Below are 23,270 nucleotides of genomic sequence, written 5' to 3'. Positions count from 1 at the left end.
TTCTCATTTCATCAGCAAAACTATTAGTGTCTTCATTGTTAATTAATCAGTGTCTCTGGCTGTTCTACTCAAGGACATTCAGAGACTTGTCCCGAAGCCAATCCTGTGTTGTCTTGGCTATGTGCTTAGGGTCGTTGTCCCGTGACTATGCATTGTCCCGGAAGGTGAAGCTTCGCCCCCAGTTTAAGGTCCTGAGCGCTCTGGAGCAGGTTTTCGTCAAGGATCTTTCTTTACTTTGCTCCGTTCATCTTTCCCTCGATCATGACTAGATTCCCAGTCCCTGCCGCTGAAAAACATCCCCACAGCATGATGCTGCCACCACCATGCTTCACCGTAGGGATGGAGGAAGGTTTCCTACAGATATGACACTTGGCATTCAGGCAAAAGAGTTCAATCTTGGTTTCATCAGACCATTGAATCCTGTTTCTCATCGTCTGACAGTCTTTAGGTGCCTTTTGGCGAACTCCAAGCCTTTTACTGAGGAGTTGCTTCTGTCTGGCCACTCTACCATAAAGGCCTGATTGGTGGAGTGCTGCAGAGATGGTTGTCCTTCTGGAAGGTTCTGGAACTCTGGAGCTCTGTCAGGGTGACCATCGGGTTCTTGGTCACCTCCCTGACCAAGGCCCTTCTCCACCGATTGCTCAGTTTGGCCAGGCGGCCAGCTCTAGGAAGAGTCCTGGTGGTTCTAAACTGCTTTCATTTCAGAATGATGAGGCCACTGTGTTCTTGGGGACTTTCAATCCTGCAGACATTTTTTTGGTACTCTTCCCGAGATCTGTGCCTTGACACAATCCTGTCTCAGATCTCTACAGACATTTCCTCCTACTTTATGGCTTGGTTTTTGCTCTGACATGCACTGACAACTGTGTGTAGATGGATAAAATATTTATTTATTTTATCCATTTTAGAATAAGGTTGTAACATTAAAATGTGGAAAAGAGGAATGCGTCTGAATACTTTCAGGATGCACTGTGGAGCAGGACTACTCATGTACTATTTGAGAAGATCCGGTCAGAAACATTTCCTAGGTGGAAAAGGTCGGAATGGATATCATCATTTATCTGTTTAGTAACAAACTCCCACCTTGCAACCCATGCGACCCCAAACTGTTCACACCCCTCGTTGGCAGAGAGAACATTTTGCAGTTTAAAGCTAATTTCCTAAAAATCCACAAATTTTGCCATGACTTACTGTAGGTTATGTGTGTTCCTATGATACCAGCTTACTGTAGGTTATGTGTGTTCCTATGATACCAGCTTACTGTAGGTTATGTGCGTTCCTATGATACCAGCTTACTGTAGGTTATGTGCGTTCCTATGATCCCAGCTTACTGTAGGTTATGTGCATTCCTATGATCCCAGCTTACTGTAGGTTATGTGTGTTCCTATGATACCAGCTTACTGTAGGTTATGTGCGTTCCTATGATCCCAGCTTACTGTAGGTTATGTGCATTCCTATGATCCCAGCTTACTGTAGGTTATGTGTGTTCCTATGATACCAGCTTACTGTAGGTTATGTGCGTTCCTATGATCCCAGCTTACTGTAGGTTATGTGCGTTCCTATGATCCCAGCTTACTGTAGGTTATGTGCGTTCCTATGATACCAGCTTACTGTAGGTTATGTGCGTTCCTATGATACCAGCTTACTGTAGGTTATGTACGTTCCTATGATACCAGCTTACTGTAGGTTATGTGCGTTCCTATGATACCAGCTTACTGTAGGTTATGTGCGTTCCTATGATACCAGCTTACTGTTGGTTATGTGCGTTCCTATGATACCAGCTTACTGTTGGTTATGTGCGTTCCTATGATACCAGCTTACTGTAGGTTGTGTCCGTTCCTATGATACCAGCTTACTTACTGTAGGTTGTGTGCGTTCCTATGATACCAGCTTACTTACTGTAGGTTGTGTGTGTTCATATGATACCAGCTTACTTACTGTAGGTTGTGTGTGTTCATATGATACCAGTTGCCTTACTGAATGTTTTATTTGACTATTTGACCACAAATACAAATTCAGTCTAGACACCGTTGCCCTAGAGCACACAAAAAACAATACATACCTCGGCCTAAACAACAGGGCTCCCGAGTGGCGCAGCGGTCTAAGGCACTGCATCTCAGTGCAAGAGGCGTCACTACAGTCCCTGGTTCGAATCCAGGCTGTATCACATCCGGCTGTGATTGGGAGTCCCATAGGACGGGAATCCGGGGATTTTCTTTTGTATATTATTGCTGTGAGAGCGAGAGCTAGCATGCACTAATTGTAATGGTCACATTAGCTTCCTGCTTATTCACAGTTATTTCCATTCTAACAGACAAATTACCAATCTACAGCCATCAACATCCTGTTGTCCTGCACATCTAATGTGCTTCCTTGTGTCTATCGTCAGAATAAACACCAATCAACTGGGCTCACTGGCTGGGACAGTCCTTTCTTTAAAAACACAACCCAAGATTAACGAAGTAAGATCACATCTGTTCCACTGGTGCCCAGAACAGTCTTCTTGTCTTCACTGGACAGTGGTTACACATGCCCATGACTGGCGACAGACTCAACAACAGTGGTTGAATAGTTGTGAGAATCGGTTCATTGACAGAGAAATCAGATTGAAACCCTTGGCAGTGATTCTCGGCAGGGCGGCGAATGTTGATACATTTCCAAGGAATGTGGAATGTGATGAGTCACTGAGTCAGCTGAGTTTAGGGATGAACCGCCTATCTTGTTTCAGCCATCCACATCAGATCAAATCAGTGTCTTTTTACACTGACCACTGTGTCTCTTGCCACAACATTCAGGTAAACTGCTCATAGCTCAGACATGGGAAAAAGCATGCCCATCTACTCTCCAAGAACTACTGCAGTGAAGTGAATGTGTGTGCGTGCAGCTTGAACACAGTGAAGTGAATGTGATAAGCCTCCTTTCTCACAGAGGGAGGGAGAGGGTGAAGCGGTCAGACGAGGGAGTGGGACACAGAGCTGGAGGGAAAGGGAAATGTGGGGGACATCCTTCCTTCTCACAATGACTGATTTAATATGATGACCTTAGACCTGATTATAGAGCAAGGCTGCTGGTCAGGACACCTCCCATCCATTGCCATACAGGAACATTCATTCTACTCTACAATTGAATTCTGATCTGATTTGTATTTGAGATGTGTTGATACGTAGCACAGTGGAGATGTGTTGAGATGCGTAGCACAGTGGAGATGTGTTGAGATGCGTAGCACAGTGGAGATGTGTTGAGATGCGTAGCACAGTAGAGATGTGTTGAGATGCGTAGGACAGTGGAGATGTGTTGAGATGTGGAGATGTGTTGAGATGCGTAGCACAGTGGAGATGTGTTGAGATGCGTAGGACAGTGGAGATGTGTTGAGATGCGTAGCACAGTGGAGATGTGTTGAGATGCGTAGGACAGTGGAGATGTGTTGAGATGCGTAGGACAGTGGAGATGTGTTGAGATGCGTAGGACAGTGGAGATGTGTTGAGATGCGTAGGACAGTGGAGATGTGTTGAGATGCGTAGGACAGTGGAGATGTGTTGAGATGCGTAGGACAGTGGAGATGTGTTGAGATGCGTAGGACAGTGGAGATGTGTTGATGCGTAGGACAGTGGAGATGTGTTGATGCGTAGGACAGTGGAGATGTGTTGATGCGTAGGACAGTGGAGATGTGTTGAGATGCGTAGGACAGTGGAGATGTGTTGAGATGCGTAGGACAGTGGAGATGTGTTGATACGTAGCACAGTGGAGATGTGTTGATGCGTAGCACAGTGGAGATGTGTTGAGATGCGTAGCACAGTGGAGATGTGTTGAGATGCGTAGCACAGTGGAGATGTGTTGAGATGCGTAGGACAGTGGAGATGTGTTGAGATGCGTAGGACAGTGGAGATGTGTTGATACGTAGCACAGTGGAGATGTGTTGATACGTAGCACAGTGGAGATGTGTTGATACGTAGCACAGTGGAGATGTGTTGATACGTAGCACAGTGGAGATGTGTTGATACGTAGCACAGTGGAGATGTGTTGAGATGCGTAGGACAGTGGAGATGTGTTGATACGTAGCACAGTGGAGATGTGTTGATGCGTAGCATAGTGGAGATGTGTTGATACGTAGCACAGTGGAGATGTGTTGATACGTAGCACAGTGGAGATGTGTTGATACGTAGCACAGTGGAGATGTGTTGATATGTAGCACAGTGGAGATGTGTTGAGATGCGTAACACAGTGGAGATGTGTTGAGATGCGTAGCACAGTGGAGATGTGTTGAGATACGTGGCACAGTGGAGATGTGTTGAGATGCGTAACACAGTGGAGATGTGTTGAGATGCGTAGCACAGTGGAGATGTGTTGAGATGCGTAGCACAGTAGAGATGTGTTGAGATGCGTAGCACAGTGGAGATGTGTTGATGCGTAGCACAGTGGAGATGTGTTGATGCGTAGCACAGTGGAGATGTGTTGATGCGTAGCACAGTGGAGATGTGTTGAGATGCGTAACACAGTGGAGATGTGTTGAGATGCGTAACACAGTGGAGATGTGTTGAGATGCGTAGCACAGTGGAGATGTGTTGAGATGCGTAGCACAGTGGAGATGTGTTGAGATGCGTAGCACAGTGGAGATGTGTTGAGATGCGTAGCACAGTGGAGATGTGTTGAGATGCGTAGCACAGTGGAGATGTGTTGAGATGCGTAGCACAGTGGAGATGTGTTGAGATGCGTAGCACAGTGGAGATGTGTTGAGATGCGTAGGACAGTGGAGATGTGTTGAGATGCGTAGGACAGTGGAGATGTGTTGAGATGCGTAGGACAGTGGAGATGTGTTGAGATGCGTAGGACAGTGGAGATGTGTTGAGATGCGTAGGACAGTGGAGATGTGTTGAGATGCGTAGGACAGTGGAGATGTGTTGATGCGTAGGACAGTGGAGATGTGTTGATGCGTAGGACAGTGGAGATGTGTTGATGCGTAGGACAGTGGAGATGTGTTGAGATGCGTAGGACAGTGGAGATGTGTTGAGATGCGTAGGACAGTGGAGATGTGTTGATGCGTAGGACAGTGGAGATGTGTTGATGCGTAGGACAGTGGAGATGTGTTGAGATGCGTAGGACAGTGGAGATGTGTTGAGATGCGTAGGACAGTGGAGATGTGTTGATACGTAGCACAGTGGAGATGTGTTGATGCGTAGCACAGTGGAGATGTGTTGAGATGCGTAGCACAGTGGAGATGTGTTGAGATGCGTAGCACAGTGGAGATGTGTTGAGATACGTAGGACAGTGGAGATGTGTTGAGATGCGTAGGACAGTGGAGATGTGTTGATACGTAGCACAGTGGAGATGTGTTGATGCGTAGCACAGTGGAGATGTGTTGATACGTAGCACAGTGGAGATGTGTTGAGATGCGTAGGACAGTGGAGATGTGTTGATACGTAGCACAGTGGAGATGTGTTGATACGTAGCACAGTGGAGATGTGTTGATACGTAGCACAGTGGAGATGTGTTGATACGTAGCACAGTGGAGATGTGTTGATACGTAGCACAGTGGAGATGTGTTGATATGTAGCACAGTGGAGATGTGTTGAGATGCGTAACACAGTGGAGATGTGTTGAGATGCGTAGCACAGTGGAGATGTGTTGATACGTGGCACAGTGGAGATGTGTTGAGATGCGTAACACAGTGGAGATGTGTTGAGATGCGTAGCACAGTGGAGATGTGTTGATACGTAGCACAGTGGAGATGTGTTGATACGTAGCACAGTGGAGATGTGTTGATACGTAGCACAGTGGAGATGTGTTGATACGTAGCACAGTGGAGATGTGTCGAGATGCGTAGCACAGTGGAGATGTGTTGATACGTAGCACAGTGGAGATGTGTTGATACGTAGCACAGTGGAGATGTGATGAGATGCGTAGCACAGTGGAGATGTGTTGATATGTAGCACAGTGGAAATGTGTTGAGATGCGTAGCACAGTGGAGATGTGTTGATATGTAGCACAGTGGAAATGTGTTGATACGTAGCACAGTGGAAATGTGTTGATACGTAGCACAGTGGAGATGTGTTGATACGTAGCACAGTGGAAATGTGTTGATGCGTAGCACAGTGGAGATGTGTTGATATGTAGCACAGTGGAGATGTGTTGAGATGCGTAGCACAGTGGAGATGTGTTGATATGTAGCACAGTGGAGATGTGTTGAGATACGTAGCACAGTGGAAATGTGTTGATACGTAGCACAGTGGAGATGTGTTGATACGTAGCACAGTGGAGATGTGTTGATGCGTAGCACAGTGCAGGTGTGTTGATACGTAGCACAGTGGAGATGTGTTGATTCGTAGGACAGTGGAGATGTGTTGATGCGTAGCACAGTGCAGATGTGTTGATGCGTAGCACAGTGCAGATGTGTTGATACGTAGCACAGTGCAGATGTGTTGATACGTAGGACAGTGGAGATGTGTTGATACGTGGCACAGTGGAGATGTGTTGATACGTAGCACAGTGGAGATGTGTTGATATGTAGCACAGTGGAGATGTGTTGAGATGCGTAACACAGTGGAGATGTGTTGAGATGCGTAGCACAGTGGAGATGTGTTGAGATGCGTAGCACAGTGGAGATGTGTTGATGCGTAGCACAGTGCAGATGTGTTGATGCGTAGCACAGTGCAGATGTGTTGATGCGTAGGACAGTGGAGATGTGTTGATTCGTAGGACAGTGGAGATGTGTTGATGCGTAGCACAGTGGAGATGTGTTGAGATGCGTAGCACAGTGGAGATGTGTTGAGATGCGTAGCACAGTGGAGATGTGTTGAGATGCGTAGCACAGTGGAGATGTGTTGAGATGCGTAGCACAGTGGAGATGTGTTGAGATGCGTAGCACAGTGGAGATGTGTTGAGATGCGTAACACAGTGGAGATGTGTTGAGATGCGTAACACAGTGGAGATGTGTTGAGATGCGTAGCACAGTGGAGATGTGTTGAGATGCGTAGGACAGTGGAGATGTGTTGAGATGCGTAGCACAGTGGAGATGTGTTGAGATGCGTAGGACAGTGGAGCAGGATGCATCACTGAACACTATGGCAAATGTTTATGGTTTAATTTTTTCTCACTGAAAGTGTCCTGGTTGCTGATTTTATAATGCAACACCAAAGAATAGTGCTGCTGGTTGATGAATGAATGTGCTTTCATTCTTCATACAACTCATTACAAAGGAAGTTTCTCACACAAACAGCCTTATAATCATATACTTTCATTCGTAGGTCTATTTTCATGCAGGAAGCCTCACAGCAAGAGCATCTGGCTTACATACACATTAGGGAAGCTTTTCTGACACCATCAGAGAAGAGCTAGATATGGTTTATGACTATAATGGCATGATGAACTAACCAGGGATGGGGATGGATACCTAGAGGGGATTTGTTAGAGGAAGAAAAGTTTGTTAGAGGAAGAGAAGTTAATTTACAATTCAAAGACAATATTTCCGGTGCAGAAATACAGCACTGTTGAGCTTCAAAGTGTTGAAACAGATGTATACAACTTTCCAGGGGGCAGCAATGGTATAGAGGAAGCGTGTGTGTTCTGCTAAGAGGGTGGCTTAGCTTGACAGACTCATGGACTGACCAGTAATAACCTTTGGTTAGGTTATGAATCATACAGTACAGCAGTAAATGTACATTTATAATGGATGACTCAAACATACGCATGTGAAAGTACATCAGAAATCATATACGACCTACACGACTGCTTTGTGAGTTCATTGTATAGATGCATAGATACACCATATTTTTCTGTGACCACATGTATTGATCTCTTAGAGACAATGTAAGTCAAGTAGAAAACAACACACACACACTTTTTCTCCATCCCTACCAAACACAGCTGATTAATCAAATTGCATTCTAAACTGAAGATCATGATTAGGTGATTATTGGAGACAGGTGTGTTAGATGGGACTGGGGCAAAAGTGTGACACCAATCAGGCCCGAGGACTGGAGTTGCCCAGGCCTGGTCCAGGGGGTCATATTTGGGAGGGAATACTGTCACCTCAAGGTAGATGTTTGTCTCTCTTTGTGCTGAGGGTGTCAGGTTGTTGTCCAGTTCTGGCATTTGGGTCGCCACAGACTAGTACATGTCCCTGGGCCTGGAAATGGTTGATCTCTCCCTCTAGGATGGAGAAGCTGTCATCATTAAAGTATGGGGATGCTATCTCTCTGTGTGTACTCGTCTGTCTCTGTGTTGTTGGATTGAACTTTAGATCTATTCTCTGTCTACTCCCCTGATGAGTGGTCCTCAGTGCATCATTATAACCAGCTAGCGTTACTCTCTGTATCACATCTTCTGTTGTAGCTGAGATAAAACAGAGGTCACAGTGGAAGAGGGATAGAGAGAGCAAGAGAGGTGGGGGAGAGAGAGAGAGCAAGAGAGAGAGAGCGAGAAAGAGGGTGAGAGACAGGAGTGGGAGAGAGAAAGAGGAGGATTGTCGAGGGTAATCTGGAAATTTGATTTAGTGTGTAATGGAGGACGGGGTTGTTGTACATTGGCCTAACCTCTGCTCAGATACAAACATCATAAACTCCCAAAACATCTGTCTCCAACACATCATGTACTGTAGGAGTTAACCTCTAAACTCCTTGCAGATTCTCAAGTGTCACAAAAAAGTTTGAGAGAGAAAAAATATTCAGAATTCCACTCGACTTACCTTCAAGTTTCTTTGTAATATGAACTGCTTTGTGCTTCTAGCTAATCGAGGTCTCCGCATATAACTTGGACTCTTAACTAGAGTCTTTCTGTGAATTAGCTGTGAGGATTCTTCATTTTTTTACCCCTGCAGCCTTCGTGAGAGGACCATTAATCTTCTATTCCAGGAAACGGTTGTCGCATGTTCATTACACACAGCAGCTGCATCGTTATTCTGGTCAGATAAAAATCTCTTGGTTGGCTTCTGTGTCAGTGGATATCATGATCCATGTCATGTACATTTGTTTACCTAGGCTTAGCCTGATATCATGATATGAGAAAGAGAAAACTGTGTAAGGGAACTGTAAAAGGTCATCCAAGATAAAGGATCAATCAATACCCGTTGACTTGCTGTAATAGTTAGGTCATGGCTCTTCTACTGTCAACAAGCGTCAGTGTTTAAAACATGGAAACTATGTAAAAAGGGTGTGGTGAAGTGAGGTCAGCTTCCCATAATTGTGACTCCATCCTTTGGCCATCCATGAAACGGAAGAGAATTCAATGTATTCCAATCCTCACAGTGTGGTTCATGTAACAACAGTCTGTGTACTTCTCAGTAACTAAGGAGAGAGGGGAAAAGGCAAGTAATAGTGTAAGCCAACAGTATGGGGCCAAATTGGAATTAAGGGGTGGATCTGTCCCACTTGAGAAATCCATTTAACTCTGTATGCTTTCTCTCATCCTGTCTACTCTTCCTCCAAATCCTGAAGCAGCCGGCCTACACCCCAACAGGGAGTCAGAGGTTCAAGTAGTAGGGCTACACCCCAACAGGGAGTCAGAAGTTCAAGTAGTAGGGCTACACCCCAACAGGAAGTCAGAGTTTCAAGTAGTAGGGCTACACCCCAACAGGGAGTCAGAGGTTCAAGTAGTAGGGCTACACCCCAACAGGGAGTCAGAGGTTCAAGTACTAGGGCTACTCCCCAACAGGGTCAGTCAGAGGTTCAAGCAGTAGGGCTACACCCCAACAGGGAGTCAGTCAGAGGTTCAAGCAGTAGGGCTACACCCCAACAGGGAATCAGTCAGAGGTTCAAATAGTAGGGCTACACCCCAACAGGGAGTCAGTCAGAGGTTCAAGCAGTAGGGCTATACCCCAACACCTCGCTATAGGGAGTCAGGGGTTCAAGCAGTAGGTCTATACCCCAACACACCGCTATAGGGAGTCAGGGGTTCAAGCAGTAGGGCTATACCCCAACACACCGCTATAGGGAGTCAGGGGTTCAAGCAGTAGGGCTATACCCCAACATACCGCTATAGGGAGTCAGGGGTTCAAGCAGTAGGGCTATACCCCAACACCTCGCTATAGGGAGTCAGGGGTTCAAGCAGTAGGGCTACACCCCAACACACCGCTCTAGGGAGTCAGGGGTTCAAGCAGTAGGTCTATACCCCAACACCTCGCTATAGGGAGTCAGGGGTTCACTCACGTAAAACTGAGTGAATGGACACAGAGAGGAACATTAGCAAACTATTTCCTTTACCATGACAACAGAGCATCCTCCACTCCCCCTTCCCTGCTGTACAATGGCTCTTGCCCTCAACTGCCATTGTGCCATGACATGAGTCCTCTGCAACTGTAGGTCCACCTGTGAGTGGCCCTGTGGGAGGACTTGTGGGTGGACTGTGCCTGTACTCCTGTGAGTTAGTTACACTCCCCCATGTAGGTCGGATGGACTGAAGTCACTAAATCACCACTATGTTGAGGCATGACTGGGTTGGAATTGACAGGAAGGAACTGACTGGAGTTCCTGTAACATGCTGAATACTGTATGTCATAATTTGCTATGCTTAACTATTGGTTTACTCTGTGATGTCACCATTGGGAAGAACCTATTACCATAACATTCCCAAGAGAAATGGAGGGACCTATTCCCCTAACATTCCCAAGAGAAATGGAGGGACCTATTCCCCTAACATTCTCAAGAGAAATGGAGGAACCTATTCCCCTAACATTCCCCAGAGAAATGGAGGGACCTACTCCCCTAACATTCCCCAGAGAAATGGAGGAACCTATTCCCCTAACATTCTCCAGAGAAATGGAGGAACCTATTACCCAGAGAAATGGAGGAACCTATTCCCCTAACATTCTCCAGAGAAATGGAGGAACCTATTCCCCTAACATTCTCCAGAGAAATGGAGGAACCTATTCCCCTAACATTCTCCAGAGAAATGGAGGAACCTATTCCCAAGAGAAATGGAGGGACATATTCCCCTAACATTCTCCAGAGAAATGGGAAAGAACAGTTTGATCCTGATATCCAAGACTAAGAGCAATTCAATAATAATGTCATACAGAATGCCATTTCATTATGCGATTGGCAAATTTAAATTATATTCCTCCAGACAGATTCATATTAATGTCATTATCACCATTAAATGACAGCTTAAGCTTGTTGCACAAAACAGAGACTCTTTATCTGACATCTGTGAATTTTTTCTGAAGTTTTGGAATAGATGGAGTAAAATTCTATGTTTTATACAGGATAGTATAGGCTACATTTTTATATATACAGTGCCCTCGGAAAGTATTCAGACCCCTTCACTTTTTCCACATTTTGTTATGTTACAGCCTTATTCTAAAAGGGATTACATAAAAATGTTCCTCAGCAAATCTACACACGATAACCCATAATGACAAAGTGAAAACAGGCTTTTAGAAATGTTTGCAAATGTATTACAATAAAAAACAGAAATAGCTTATTTCTTATGTGACTTTGCTATGAGACTCGAAATTGAACAGGTGCATCCTGTTTCCATTGATCATCCTTGAGATGTTTCGACAACTTAATTGGATTCCACCTGTGGTAAATTCAATTGATTGGACATTGTTTGGAAAGGCACACACCTGTCTATATAAGGTCCCACAGTTGACAGTGCATGTCAGAGGAAAAACCAATCTACGAGGTTGAAGGAATTGTCCGTAGAACTCAGAGTCAGGATTGTGTCGAGGCACAGATCTGGGGAAGAGTACCAAAAACTTTCTGCAGCATTGAAGGTCCCCAAGAACACAGTGGTCTCGTCATTCTTAAATGGAATAAGTTTGGAACCACCAAGACTCTTCCTAGAGCTGGCAGCCCATCCAAACTGCGCAATCGGGGGAGAAGGGCTTTGGTCAGGGAGGTGACCAAGAACCCGATGGTCACTCTGACAGAGCTCCAAAGTTCCTCTGTGGAGATGGGAGAACCTTCCAGAAGGACAACCATCTCTGCAGCACTCCACCAATCAGGCCTTTATGGTAGAGTGGTCAGACAGAAGCCACTACGCAGTAAAAAGGCGCATGACAGCCCGCTTGGAGTTTGCCCTAAGGCACCTAAAGACTCTCAGACCATGAGAAACAAGATTCTCTGGTCTGATGAAACCAAGATTGAATTCTTTAGCCTGAATGCAAAGCATTCCCCATCCAACCTGACAGAGCTTGAGAAGATCTGTAGAGAGGAATTGGAGAAACTCCCCAAATACAAGTGTGCCAAGCTTGTAGCGTCATACCCAAGAAGACTCAAGGCTGTAATCGCTGCCGAAGGTTCTTCAGCAAAGTACTGAGTACAGGGTCTGAATACTTATGTAAATGTGATATTTTATTTTATTTTTTAAATTTTATTTTATTTTTTACAAATTTGGAAACATTTCTAAAAACTTGTTTTTGCTTTGTCATTATGGGCTATTGTGTAGATTGAGGGGGAAACGATGTAATCAATTTTAGAATAAGGCTGTAACGTAACAAAATGTGGAAAAAGTCAAGGGGTCTGAATAATTTCCGAATTCACTGTATGTGTGCAGGCAACTTGGAATGAATGAAACATTTGTATGAAGGGAGGGGTTGTCTGTCACCACCAAGGCGGAGCGAAGGGATGACGTATGGTAAACGTTGCCATCGCAGAGTAAAGAATCCGCTATCCTTTGCATCGCTTTGGTGTAACCAGGATCGAGAGGGTTCTGTAGTGGCAGGATAGCTATTCTCATTGGATTAAATACATCCAATTCTTTGACATTTTTATTACACATAATACATAGATGTTGATTTGGTGGCAGCATATATTTCTCATGTAGGGATTTTGTTATTGACACATGCCGCTGTTGCATTTTTGCACAGCTCAGCTCTCTGTGTGAGCCGTAGGTCTGTCATTACAGTATCTACAGTTTATAGCCAGTAATAAAACACATCTTCCTTGACCCACCGATCTGATTTCTGGACTCTCATCACTGCATTCAAGAGATGGACGAAGAAAATCAAAGTAAGACTCACGATGATTCACTCACCGTCTCTCTCTTTCATGGTCATTTGCTTTGGTGTGTGGATGGACTGATATAGGTTATGCGCCGTAAATCATGAGTCAATGAATAGTTGTAACCACTGCATGCATTTAATCAGAAATGTATTTGTTTCCCTCTAACAGTAAGGTATTAAGAAATGCAATGGTATTTTGTCAACTGTTGTCATAAATGGGTGTAAATATAGGTAGGGTAAAAAAAATAGCCTTTGATCATGACTCCGTTCCATTCCATTACACTTATTAAGTCATTTGGGCGAAGGCGGCTCCTGAAGTGGGGCATTTTGTTAATTATGATCCCAGACTCTGAACATTTAACATGCATTGCTTGCAGTACGGTTTCGGAAGCATAAGGACCTTATCTTTCATATCAGCGAGAAATCGTTAAAAAAAAGGTAAATTGATACACACCTTTGTACGGTTAGTGTTCCCACAAGGCCATATCTCCACGCTACAGTGCTTGTTTGCTGAAGACAAGAGGCGAACACCTGTGTGTAAACTTAACTCGGGAAGTGTAGTTTCATCGGATGGAGGCACCCATAGTTGTATGGATCTGTGCAAAACTGCTACAGTAAGTGTATATTTTTTATTGTAATGATTCTTCTCGCGGTTGAAAGGGCCATATGTTTTGAAAGCCGTGTTGCAAGCGATTATTGACGTTTTTGTAAACGTTAACGCAGCATCGGGATTGTAGATCACATGAGGCAGTCGTGAGCGAAGCTAATGGCGGTATGCTGCCTGGAGTTTGAGAGCTAGGGTATAAAGAGCTCTCTAGTGGAGGATGGTTACTGGACACATTTCTTAATCATCAAGTGGGACAACAAACGATATGTATCCATCAAACAGGAGGGCATATACATTGAGTATACAGAACATTAAGAACACCTGGTATTTTCATAAGACTGACCAGGTGAAAGCTATGATCACTTGTAAGGGGGTGCGCAACTCTATTAGGAAGGTGTTACGTTTGCTATACTCAGCATATTAATTGAACTCGGTGTGGTGAATGCGTAAAAACGCATGCAGCAATGTGCTTCGTCGTCAATATGTCTGTTGCGCTGACTTGCTTTGAAGTTCGTGCCGGAGCTTTAAGCTAGGCTAATCTTTCCATTGCAAAGCAGTTTTATTGAAACGGCTGCTCAATGCCCTGGACGGGTGAAAAATATCAGATAAACGTATTTTTCAACAGGAAAGTCGACTTTTTCGGCTGGAAGGCTTTCAAAACAGGCTCATTCATTAGAACCTTCAGTGGCACCTGTTCCGAATGGATTGATTCAAATGGCAGTGCTAAACCACAGCCTGTGGTATTCAATACTGCTTGCATGATGCAAAAGAAGAGACAACCCAAGGCAGGGGGCGAAGGCCATGTATTGTAAACATTTGTCTTGAGAAGAAAAGCAGGATATCTGTTGGGGTTAAACTGGGAGAGTTTAGCAGACGCTGAAGAGGGGACCCTCTACATGTCTCACTGGTCCATCATGTTGCAGTAGCGTTAACCCTTTTCACGCTCTACATAACCCTGTCGAAACCTATTTGCCTATTTAAATTAAAGTCAAGTTTCACTATTTTTCAACTTCATATTAATCATCTCCAGGACCGGCCCAACATCAACCAACTGAATGTGAAAATGGCGGAAGGTGAGTGTTTCCAATGATATCATTGGTGTGTATCGTGATTGTTAACCAATTATGAGTAGGCATTGCCTACTAATTGGTTGAGATCATTGGAAACACTTATCTTCCTCTTTTTTTACTGCAGAACATAGAAACGTGCCATTTTCACATATGTTGAGGTGGTGCTGGAGATGATGAATATAAAGGGACATTTCACAATTGTTCTTCAAGGTTATGTTTCCGCCCTTCTGTGAATTGGAATGCTGTTCAACGGCTCATTCACCATTAGTATTACTCGCCATAGATTTTATTCCTATTGGTCTGTATGTGTGTATACACTCAAACTCAATGGACAGAAGAGGAAAGATTTAAAGGGCTGCGTAACAATGGCTTGTTAACATAAAACTTGGTCTTTAGGGAAGCAGTATCTACATGTACAATACAAGCCTTTGTCACAGCATCATATAAGGACATTGCCAACGCCAGTCATTTCCATTGTTCCCTCTGAGTTTATAGGTTTTAGGTTTTACAGCTTTATATTTATTTATAATTTATGCACGATCATGCTTAAATAAGTAAGCTCACACTTTGCCTATGCGGCAGTAGTCAAATTAATTTATTCAAATGTTTTCATAGATAAAGGGAATATCTGTAAAGCACAGAGTAGTCTTTGGACATAGGAAGGCATGGCGACGGGGGTAGCGGCATGGCGACGGGGGTAGCGGCATGGCGACGGGGGTAGCGGCATGGCGACGGGGTAGCGGCATGGCGACGGGGGTAGCGGCATGGCGACGGGGTAGCGGCATGGCGACGGGGTAGCGGCATGGCGACGGGGTAGCGGCATGGCGACGGGGTAGCGGCATGGCGACGGGGTAGCGGCATGGCGACGGGGGTAGCGGCATGGCGACGGGGGTAGCGGCATGGCGACGGGGGTAGCAGAACAAAGAGGCTTGAGGTCCTGTGATCACACTGGGAAGATAAGTGCATGGAAACGATTACATGTTGTACTGCATGAATTAAAACAACAGTATAGATGTAACACACGCACATTGTACACAGACACACAAAGTCAATGCATTTATGCTGGCATGCTAAATTTACCCCAGCTAATCACGTACAACAGCGCTGGTTAAAATGCTTTTTAAATTCAAGCCAAACCCCTTCAACTGAAATTAGTGCAGTGCAGAGTGTAATATCATGGAGCTGCACTGTGCAGCATATGGTCAAAGTTTGGGCATAATTTGTTTTCCATCAGTTGACTGCCTGGCTGCTAACTAGGAGGGGGGGGGGGGTGCCATTGTGTAGGATTAGGCCATTTTCTTATATGGGCTGATAATGGGCATGCATACTGCCTCATGCATAGAACACACACACAGAAACTATGGCAGTGAGCAGAGTAGAATATGGAATTAATTACTGTGTGTTTACTCCTACTTCTCTACACTTGGTGCAATCCTCTGTTCTGTTTACATGCCACAAGACATGGGTCTCTCATGTGACACAGACCCTAAATCCCAAGTGTTTTACGGCACCAAGTCTATTTATAGACATGTGTAGTTAGGCTAGTAGAGTTAAAGCAGAAGTGGAAAGATGAGAACCCACTACAATATAGAGCTACAAATTGGCCAGCACTCGCTTGATGCTGTTTTATTTTTTATTTTTTGAGCCTCTAGTTCCTGCAGGGACACTTTCAGTTTTGCCTTTATCAGGGGGATAGAAGGAAAGTGCTCTGTTTGAATGGTGTTTTTACTAAGTGCTGTGTGTCTTGACAGTATTTTCTGTCAGGATCCTGATGACTTTAGTGACTCCCTCTCTCTCAACACGCTTTTCCCTAACTGACTGTGAGAAACACTAAATGGGAAACTGCTTTCCTTCCATGCTCTATGGCCTGAAAATGTATGTGTTTATTCTTTGGGTGATAGTTTGAGGTGTTGAGGGTCAGTTGACTCTGTCAAAAGGCTTTTATTATCAGAAATTGGCAACTTGACAGAACTGCCGGGTGCGATTTAGTTTAGTAAATTATTACTTTACCCCTTTATGTTGAATTCATGGCCATTTATGAATCTCACCCTCTGAGCAAGGAAACATACATGTTCTTTGAGAAGAACATCAATACAAACTGCTTGAGTCTTTGGGGTGATGAAGTTTCATATGAATCCAGACATTAGTGGTTTCCTGCCCTGAGTCTACAGAACAGAGTTGGCCAGCAGTCTTTGTTGTGGCGGTAGGGTGAGTGGTGTGGGAGGACTTCCTAATGGAAGTCATTATTGCCATGCTGTGGGCAGCTGGTCTGTAGCTTTAACCCTGCCTGGAGGACCTTCTGGCTGGCACAAAGTATCTGGTTGCTACAGCCATTGGCTAAATGGCTACAACAGATACAGCCAGTCAGCTAACTAGCCCATCTACTCAGCTGTTTCTCTCTCTCTCTCTCTGCCCTTCTGGTTTGTTAGAGTAAGTCCTGTTTTCTTTACCATCCTGTGTCTTACGGTCTTCCTTCCACACTGTATCTTTAGGAAGACAAATATTTTTTCTTTGCGGGCCATCTGATACATTTTATATTTAAAGCCACAAAGAAGGTGTTGATTTGATTCTTTTGAGATTACCAAAATGAGAATAACTTTTTTTTTTCATCCTTAAAATAGCCTTTTCAGGTCCTCCCACCATCTTGCCTTATTCAACAGCTTAACAGGAGATTTAGAAACATTATTATGCTAATTTGGACCATTTAATATGGAGTTTTATTGTATTGTGGGACAACATTGAAGGATTAGGCTAGACAGTAGACACACACTCCCCTTAAGGGGTGAGTCATCAATGGCACTGCAGACCTGGTTTAAGGAGGGATTGAGAGGGTCTCATAAAGTTTCCCAGTACTGCTGCCTCATCTGTAGAGAAACACCATGTATGGAATTGATTATGTGAAATTCTGTTTCATTGCAATGGAAGAGAGGGTAGACTAGCACGTACAACTGTCTGGAAGGGTTGGCATGTACCACAGAATTTTGTTTGGGTGCAGTATATTGCCCCAACTGTTTGAGTTAGAAAATGAGGAGAACGAGACCGGGATGGAGTAGAGTAGAAAATACACTACCGTCCAAAAGTTTGGGGTGACTTCGAAATGTTCTGTTTTTTGAGAGAAAAGTTGTTGTCCATTAAAATAACATCAAATTGATCAGAAATACAGTGTAGACATTTGTAAATGACTATAGGTAGCAGGAAACGGCTGATTTTAATGACTAATTTTTTTTCTTGAATATCTACATACTGTAGGTGTACAGAGGCCCATTATCAGCCACCATCACTTTTGCGTTCCAATGACACATTGTTAGCTAATCCAAGTTTATAATGTTAAAAGGCTAATTGATCATTAGAAAACCCTTTTGCAATTATGTTAGCACAGCTGAAAACTGTTGTCCTGCTTAAAGAAGCAATACAACTGGCCTTAATTCAGCTAGTTGAGTATCTGGAGCATCAGCATTTGTGGGTTCGATTACAGGCTCAAAATGGCCAGAAACTAATAACTTTCTTCTGAAACTCGTCAGTCTATTCTTGTTCTGAGAAATGAAGGCTACTCCATGCTAGAAATTGCCAAGAAACTGAAGATCTCATACAACGCTGTGTACTACTCCCTTCACAGAACAGTGCAAACTGGCTCTAACCAGAATAGAAAGAGGAGTGGGGGGCCCCGGTGCACAACTGAACAAGAGGACAAGTACATTAGTGTCTAGTTTGAAAAACAGACACCTCACAAGTCCTCAACTGGCAGCTTCATTAAATAGTACCAGCAAAACACCAGTGTCGACGTCTACAGTGAAGAGGCGACTCCGGGATGCTGTAGAAGGAAAAGAGGGAGGAGAAATATCAAAAGAGAGGGAGACCACACTTTCCTTGAGTAATATGCATCTTATTTCACTACTAGTAGGGGACCTAAATGGAAGCAGATCCAGTATTAAGGAGATGGCGGGAGGCTACAGGGTTTGTTTCTTGGCCAGGCTAGGTAAGTGCTGTTCTTTGGAGCCCTCAACCCCGAGAAGACAAGAATGTAGAACCAGAACACCTCTTTGGAATTCACAGGCCTTCTAAAAGGAGGTGTGCTGTGCTTGTATTTTCAGGGATTCTAAAATGTGTGCTTTTAGCTACTAACTACACTATGTACGGATTATGTATAGATTTTTACAAACATCCACCCTAACTACACAACATATAACACAGACATCGATGTAGGTGTTCGGTGACTGTTATTTTGAAGTGGCCTGTGTGTCTAGTCTTTTAAGCCTGCAGCAGGTCAGCCAAAGACAATGTTACTCTGCCTGGTAAGACGAGACAAGCAACAACATCCTGGACCTCCAGGCAACAATCGCCAGCCAGGGGTTCGTATTCGGTCTTCTCAGTCACTCAACCCCCATCCAGCCCTCTGATTAGAAGTGGGTGCCAGAAACGGCACCATTATGAATACTCTGGCAGCAGGCTTATGGTCGTGGAGATAAGACCGCCAGCACATCAAATCCAATACTTACATCATAGAGGTGACCCTGAGCAGATGTTGGATGTAAGGGGACATGACGTCCGGACAGACCAGGACAGAGGGGCCACCCAGACGGATGCATCACCCCCTAGTAGGGGTCCGCTCCCGAAAACAGCAGATTAAAACAATGTAATCAGTGGATGACAGTTTAGTTTAACCCCTCAGTACTAGATCCTAGATCTCTCCTGAGTCCTGACCCACAGAGGCAGCTAAACCCCAAGATATTGCCCCCCAAAATCTTTGCTGTCCTCTCACACAATGATGTGAGCTATTACTGGAAAATAATGGTATAGGGATCACACATTCACAATTCACTTTATCTGGATCCATAAAGCAGTGAGGCGCAACATTCCCAACTATTGAAAAGTTCATACAGATGCCAGATCTTACGATCATGAAAAGAAACCCCTTTAAATTAGCTGCACTGACTAACATACAGACACTCATCATAACCCCTTGGCTTGTTCTGTACTAATCATATTCTGGTGCCTTGACATACTGCCAGGTCACATCACCGGACCGCTAAACAAGACTACAGATGTTTGTTACTGTGTCCATGTTATCACTGCCAACAACCCCTCTGTGTGTATATATCACACTTCCACTGTGGTCTTCAGCCCCATGGTCAGATTGGGATTAAGAGCTGTGGGTGTTAAAGCCAGCTGGCAGCACCAGTGTGCATGTGTCTGTATGCATGCATGCCAGCATCTGCGAGTGTGCATGATGTGTGTTTGTCCCTGCGTGCGCATGTGAGGGGAGTCCAAGGGGTATAAAGTTAAAGGGATTTGTGACAGCAGGCTTCAGATTAGGTGTTTGCGCCAGGGGCCACACTGACAGCCTGCCTGTCTATCTCATCCCATATCCCTGCTCTGTGACTGCCTGCCTGGCCTGTATCTCATCCCATCGCCCTGCTCTGTGACAGCCTGCCTGGCCTGTATCTCATCCCATCTCCCTGCTGGGGCCAGTGGGGTGACTGTGTTCTACTTTTCTATAGTCCTACAGTTTACGGAAAACCTACAGATACATATTTTTTTAAATGTATACTGACAGCTGATAGTCATCACCCTCTCCCCCTAAAAAGCTTCAAGACAGAAGCCAGTTACTTAAATTTCAACAAAAACAGAAACTTCTCTGTAAACTATATACTTACTTTCAATGATGGCCGTAATGACATCAGGTCTATTGTCAGTTAACACTGACATCTATACTATCCTCAGACTCCTCTGACTTCCAGAATCCACCCGTATCACCTATAAATGATCAAGAAATCTATCAAACATATTGGTTAAATCAGATGTGGTCAGAGAGAGGAGGCATTCATAGAACATCCTTTTAACTTAGTATGCCCTCAGACTTCTAGGACCTATGAGAAGGCCATGTAGAACTTGCACTACTAATAGTTATTTATATGTTAGTGTTCTTGGAAAAACATTCTGCGCCTTAAAAGTACGCCTCGGAGAACATAAATCCACTATCAGACATCAAGATATCACCTCGCCAGTTGCGAGACACTTTATAGAACAAAATCCGTATATTAATGAATTGCTTTGGATCTAAAAAGTTCATCCACCAGGCAGGATGTGATTACGACAACAAATGACTACAAAGAGAAGCCATGTAGGTAGATCAATTAATTTCTGTATCTCCAAATGGTGTAAACACAGAACTAGACTTCACCTCCTCCTTTAAAGGCCGCATTTAGGCTGTTATACAAGAACACTGTCCATATCAGATTTTGCATATCATTGATGAGTCAGTCCAACTATTTATGAACGACTGTGCCTGATGTCCTTTTTTGGTAAGCTATCTCAGGAATTGATATAATTTATCCAAATGAGGAGACACCTAAGCCAATTGATTCATGAATTTCTCTTCGTGCCCACTCCCACACCCTATAATTCTGTATTTCTTTGTGACTTGTAGACCAGAAAAGCCACATTCCTGATTAAAAGCACCTGCTGTCTTCAGTTGTACTTTATAAATGCTGTTTTGAATTAAAAGAGAATTGCACTTACACACTGAAGAAGACTGCAAAGCCAAAACGTCGGTGTACGCGATCCCTGATGCAGTGGGGAAAAACCAATAATAATGAAATCAGCTTTATGCAACATGTTTTTGATAGCGGACCCATTCCACCTTATGTTTGGGTGACGGGGTTCTCTCATGCTCCCAACACATTAACAGACCAGGCTGTGACCATTACCCAGTTTAGCTCTTAACATGGGAAGTTGGCTCATGTACAGTCTGTAAGTGAGAATGGGATTTGGTCTAAGTCCCACTCTGTTCCACTGGTCAAGCTGGGATGAGTGGGGGTTTTAGTGTCACTAAGGGTCTGATTTATGATTTACTACACTGTCCAGTCCAAAAAGTGGCAAGAATGTGATGAAATGTACACTTTTGGGTTGATTTAACAATGTTTTGAGGGGGGCTTTCTGCCCCCAAATGTATCACCATCCCATCTGAGATTCTGTTAGGTGCTCAGTCAGAATTTTTGTCATCAGCTACCCTAGTGGCAGAGGGAGGGTAGTGAACAGTTGGTCATTTTTGTGTGAGGACCTCATTGTTGGGATTTAGATTTTTTTTTTTTTTTGGGGGGGTAAATGAGGCTCTGCTCTGTGGTGCACATGTTGAAATATATTTAATCCCCTCTGCCCCCTGCTTTGCACCCACCCAACCCAAGCCATCGCTCCGCACACTGGAGTAGATCTCATTCATTGTGTAGCTCTTTCAGTGGTACTCAGATGAAACTCAAATTAAATCCAATTCAGATACAACTTTGACATACCTGCGGCAGCTAGACCGTGCAGAGTGGTGAAGAGACATGAACCGATAAAAGGACAACCGTTTTGTTGATAAAGGAACCATTCAGTTGTTGTGACCGTCAGAGATCTGGACGATGCCAGTTAAAAAAGAAAACGACGACTCTGTCTGCCGACTGGAGACAACTAAACTCATTCTTTGGATGAGACGGAGGGCAGTTGCCAGGAGGGATTGAATTAGAAATATAATTTGTAGACCCCTATTTTCATGTTTAATGTCCACTACCACTGGACCAGAAGGGTCCATTTTATTACCCATTTAAATGTACCTTCCTGACCTTTTGCTTTGCTTGTTGATCTGATAAATGAAGGTGTGTTTTGTAGGGTGACGTCATGGTCAGAGCAGATGTGATGTAGGGAGGCTTCTGAAGGCAGCTCAGCCTCCCATCTAGCCTGGTTAAACCAAACTGAATGCTGTACTCGCATGGTGTGCTCAGTCTGTAGTATTCCGTCTGGTTTAACCAGGCTATCTCCGATTCACTGTCTCATTAACATCCACGCTGAATCTGATCAGTCAGAGATGAGTTTCCCCAGACGGTCATATTAACCTGAATACAGACCTCCTCAGGCCTCAGACAAAACCAGGCTACATTCTCTCCATGCAGAATGTCATCCATCCAACAAGCAAATGATGAGAAATAACATGAGTCTAAAATATTTGAGGTTAAAAGCAATAATGAAATTTGCATTGGATGATCCACATTATGATCGAAATAGACACGAGTCGGTTTCTGGGGAAACAGATTTCCTGTGATCTTGGGAACAGTAAGACAATACAGTAGAGTGGTGAAATGGAACATGTCATTTCTATCATAGATAACATTGTGCCACTTCAAATTTGTCTAATTTCTCAATTGAGAGCTGCCTGCTGTGTGTCAACTTGAAACTTAAATGGAAACTAATTGCATCAGTCACAGTTCCAGTAGGTTGTATAACTGAAGAGGTTAACCCTGAGGTTAGCCAGCTAATTAATGCCTCTATTTTGATGTTGAACTCCAGTCAGTGATTATTGTCGCTCTACATCCCTTCTGTTGTCATACAGCAGCACGTAGCCTACTATCATGGACCAGAAGGAAGTCCCTTAACTGTCTGTCACACTCCCTGAAAACCAGACCCCTTTACCCCCCCGTCCAGCCCGGACACAGGACTACATATGCTAGTTAGGAACAGTCATTTTGACGTTTCACAGGCTTTTGTGTTATTGTTATTAATATCGTGGCTGCAATCACTGTTTGGACCCCTTAGCCGTGTACAACCTCGTGCCAAATGAGTTCGAGGCCTCTCTTGAGCTAGGCTTCCTGGTTCACTTTTAAATGGCAAGACATTGCTTAAA

At 44.2% G+C, this 23,270-nt stretch overlaps 1 protein-coding gene across 3 annotated transcripts in view; it reads left to right on the top strand.

Moving 5' to 3' along the window:
* Positions 1-12,605: 12,605 nt before the first annotated feature.
* Positions 12,606-23,270, top strand: part of LOC112259494 (cytohesin-3-like) — a 46,723-nt gene continuing 36,058 nt past the window's right edge. The window contains exon 1 of one of the 3 annotated variants that reach the window (XM_042307490.1): positions 12,606-12,944. In XM_042307490.1, coding sequence (XP_042163424.1) covers positions 12,926-12,944 — 19 coding nt within the window. In that variant the 5' untranslated portion in view covers positions 12,606-12,925. Of the gene's footprint in view, positions 12,945-13,239; positions 13,552-23,270 lie in introns of those variants that run through there. The other 2 variants (XM_042307491.1, XM_042307492.1) reach the window with 2 other exon arrangements.

This window comes from Oncorhynchus tshawytscha, linkage group LG27, assembly GCF_018296145.1.
Source record: "Oncorhynchus tshawytscha isolate Ot180627B linkage group LG27, Otsh_v2.0, whole genome shotgun sequence".
NCBI classification, from domain to species: domain Eukaryota; kingdom Metazoa; phylum Chordata; class Actinopteri; order Salmoniformes; family Salmonidae; genus Oncorhynchus; species Oncorhynchus tshawytscha.
This window is presented reverse-complemented; position numbering and strand designations above follow the sequence as displayed.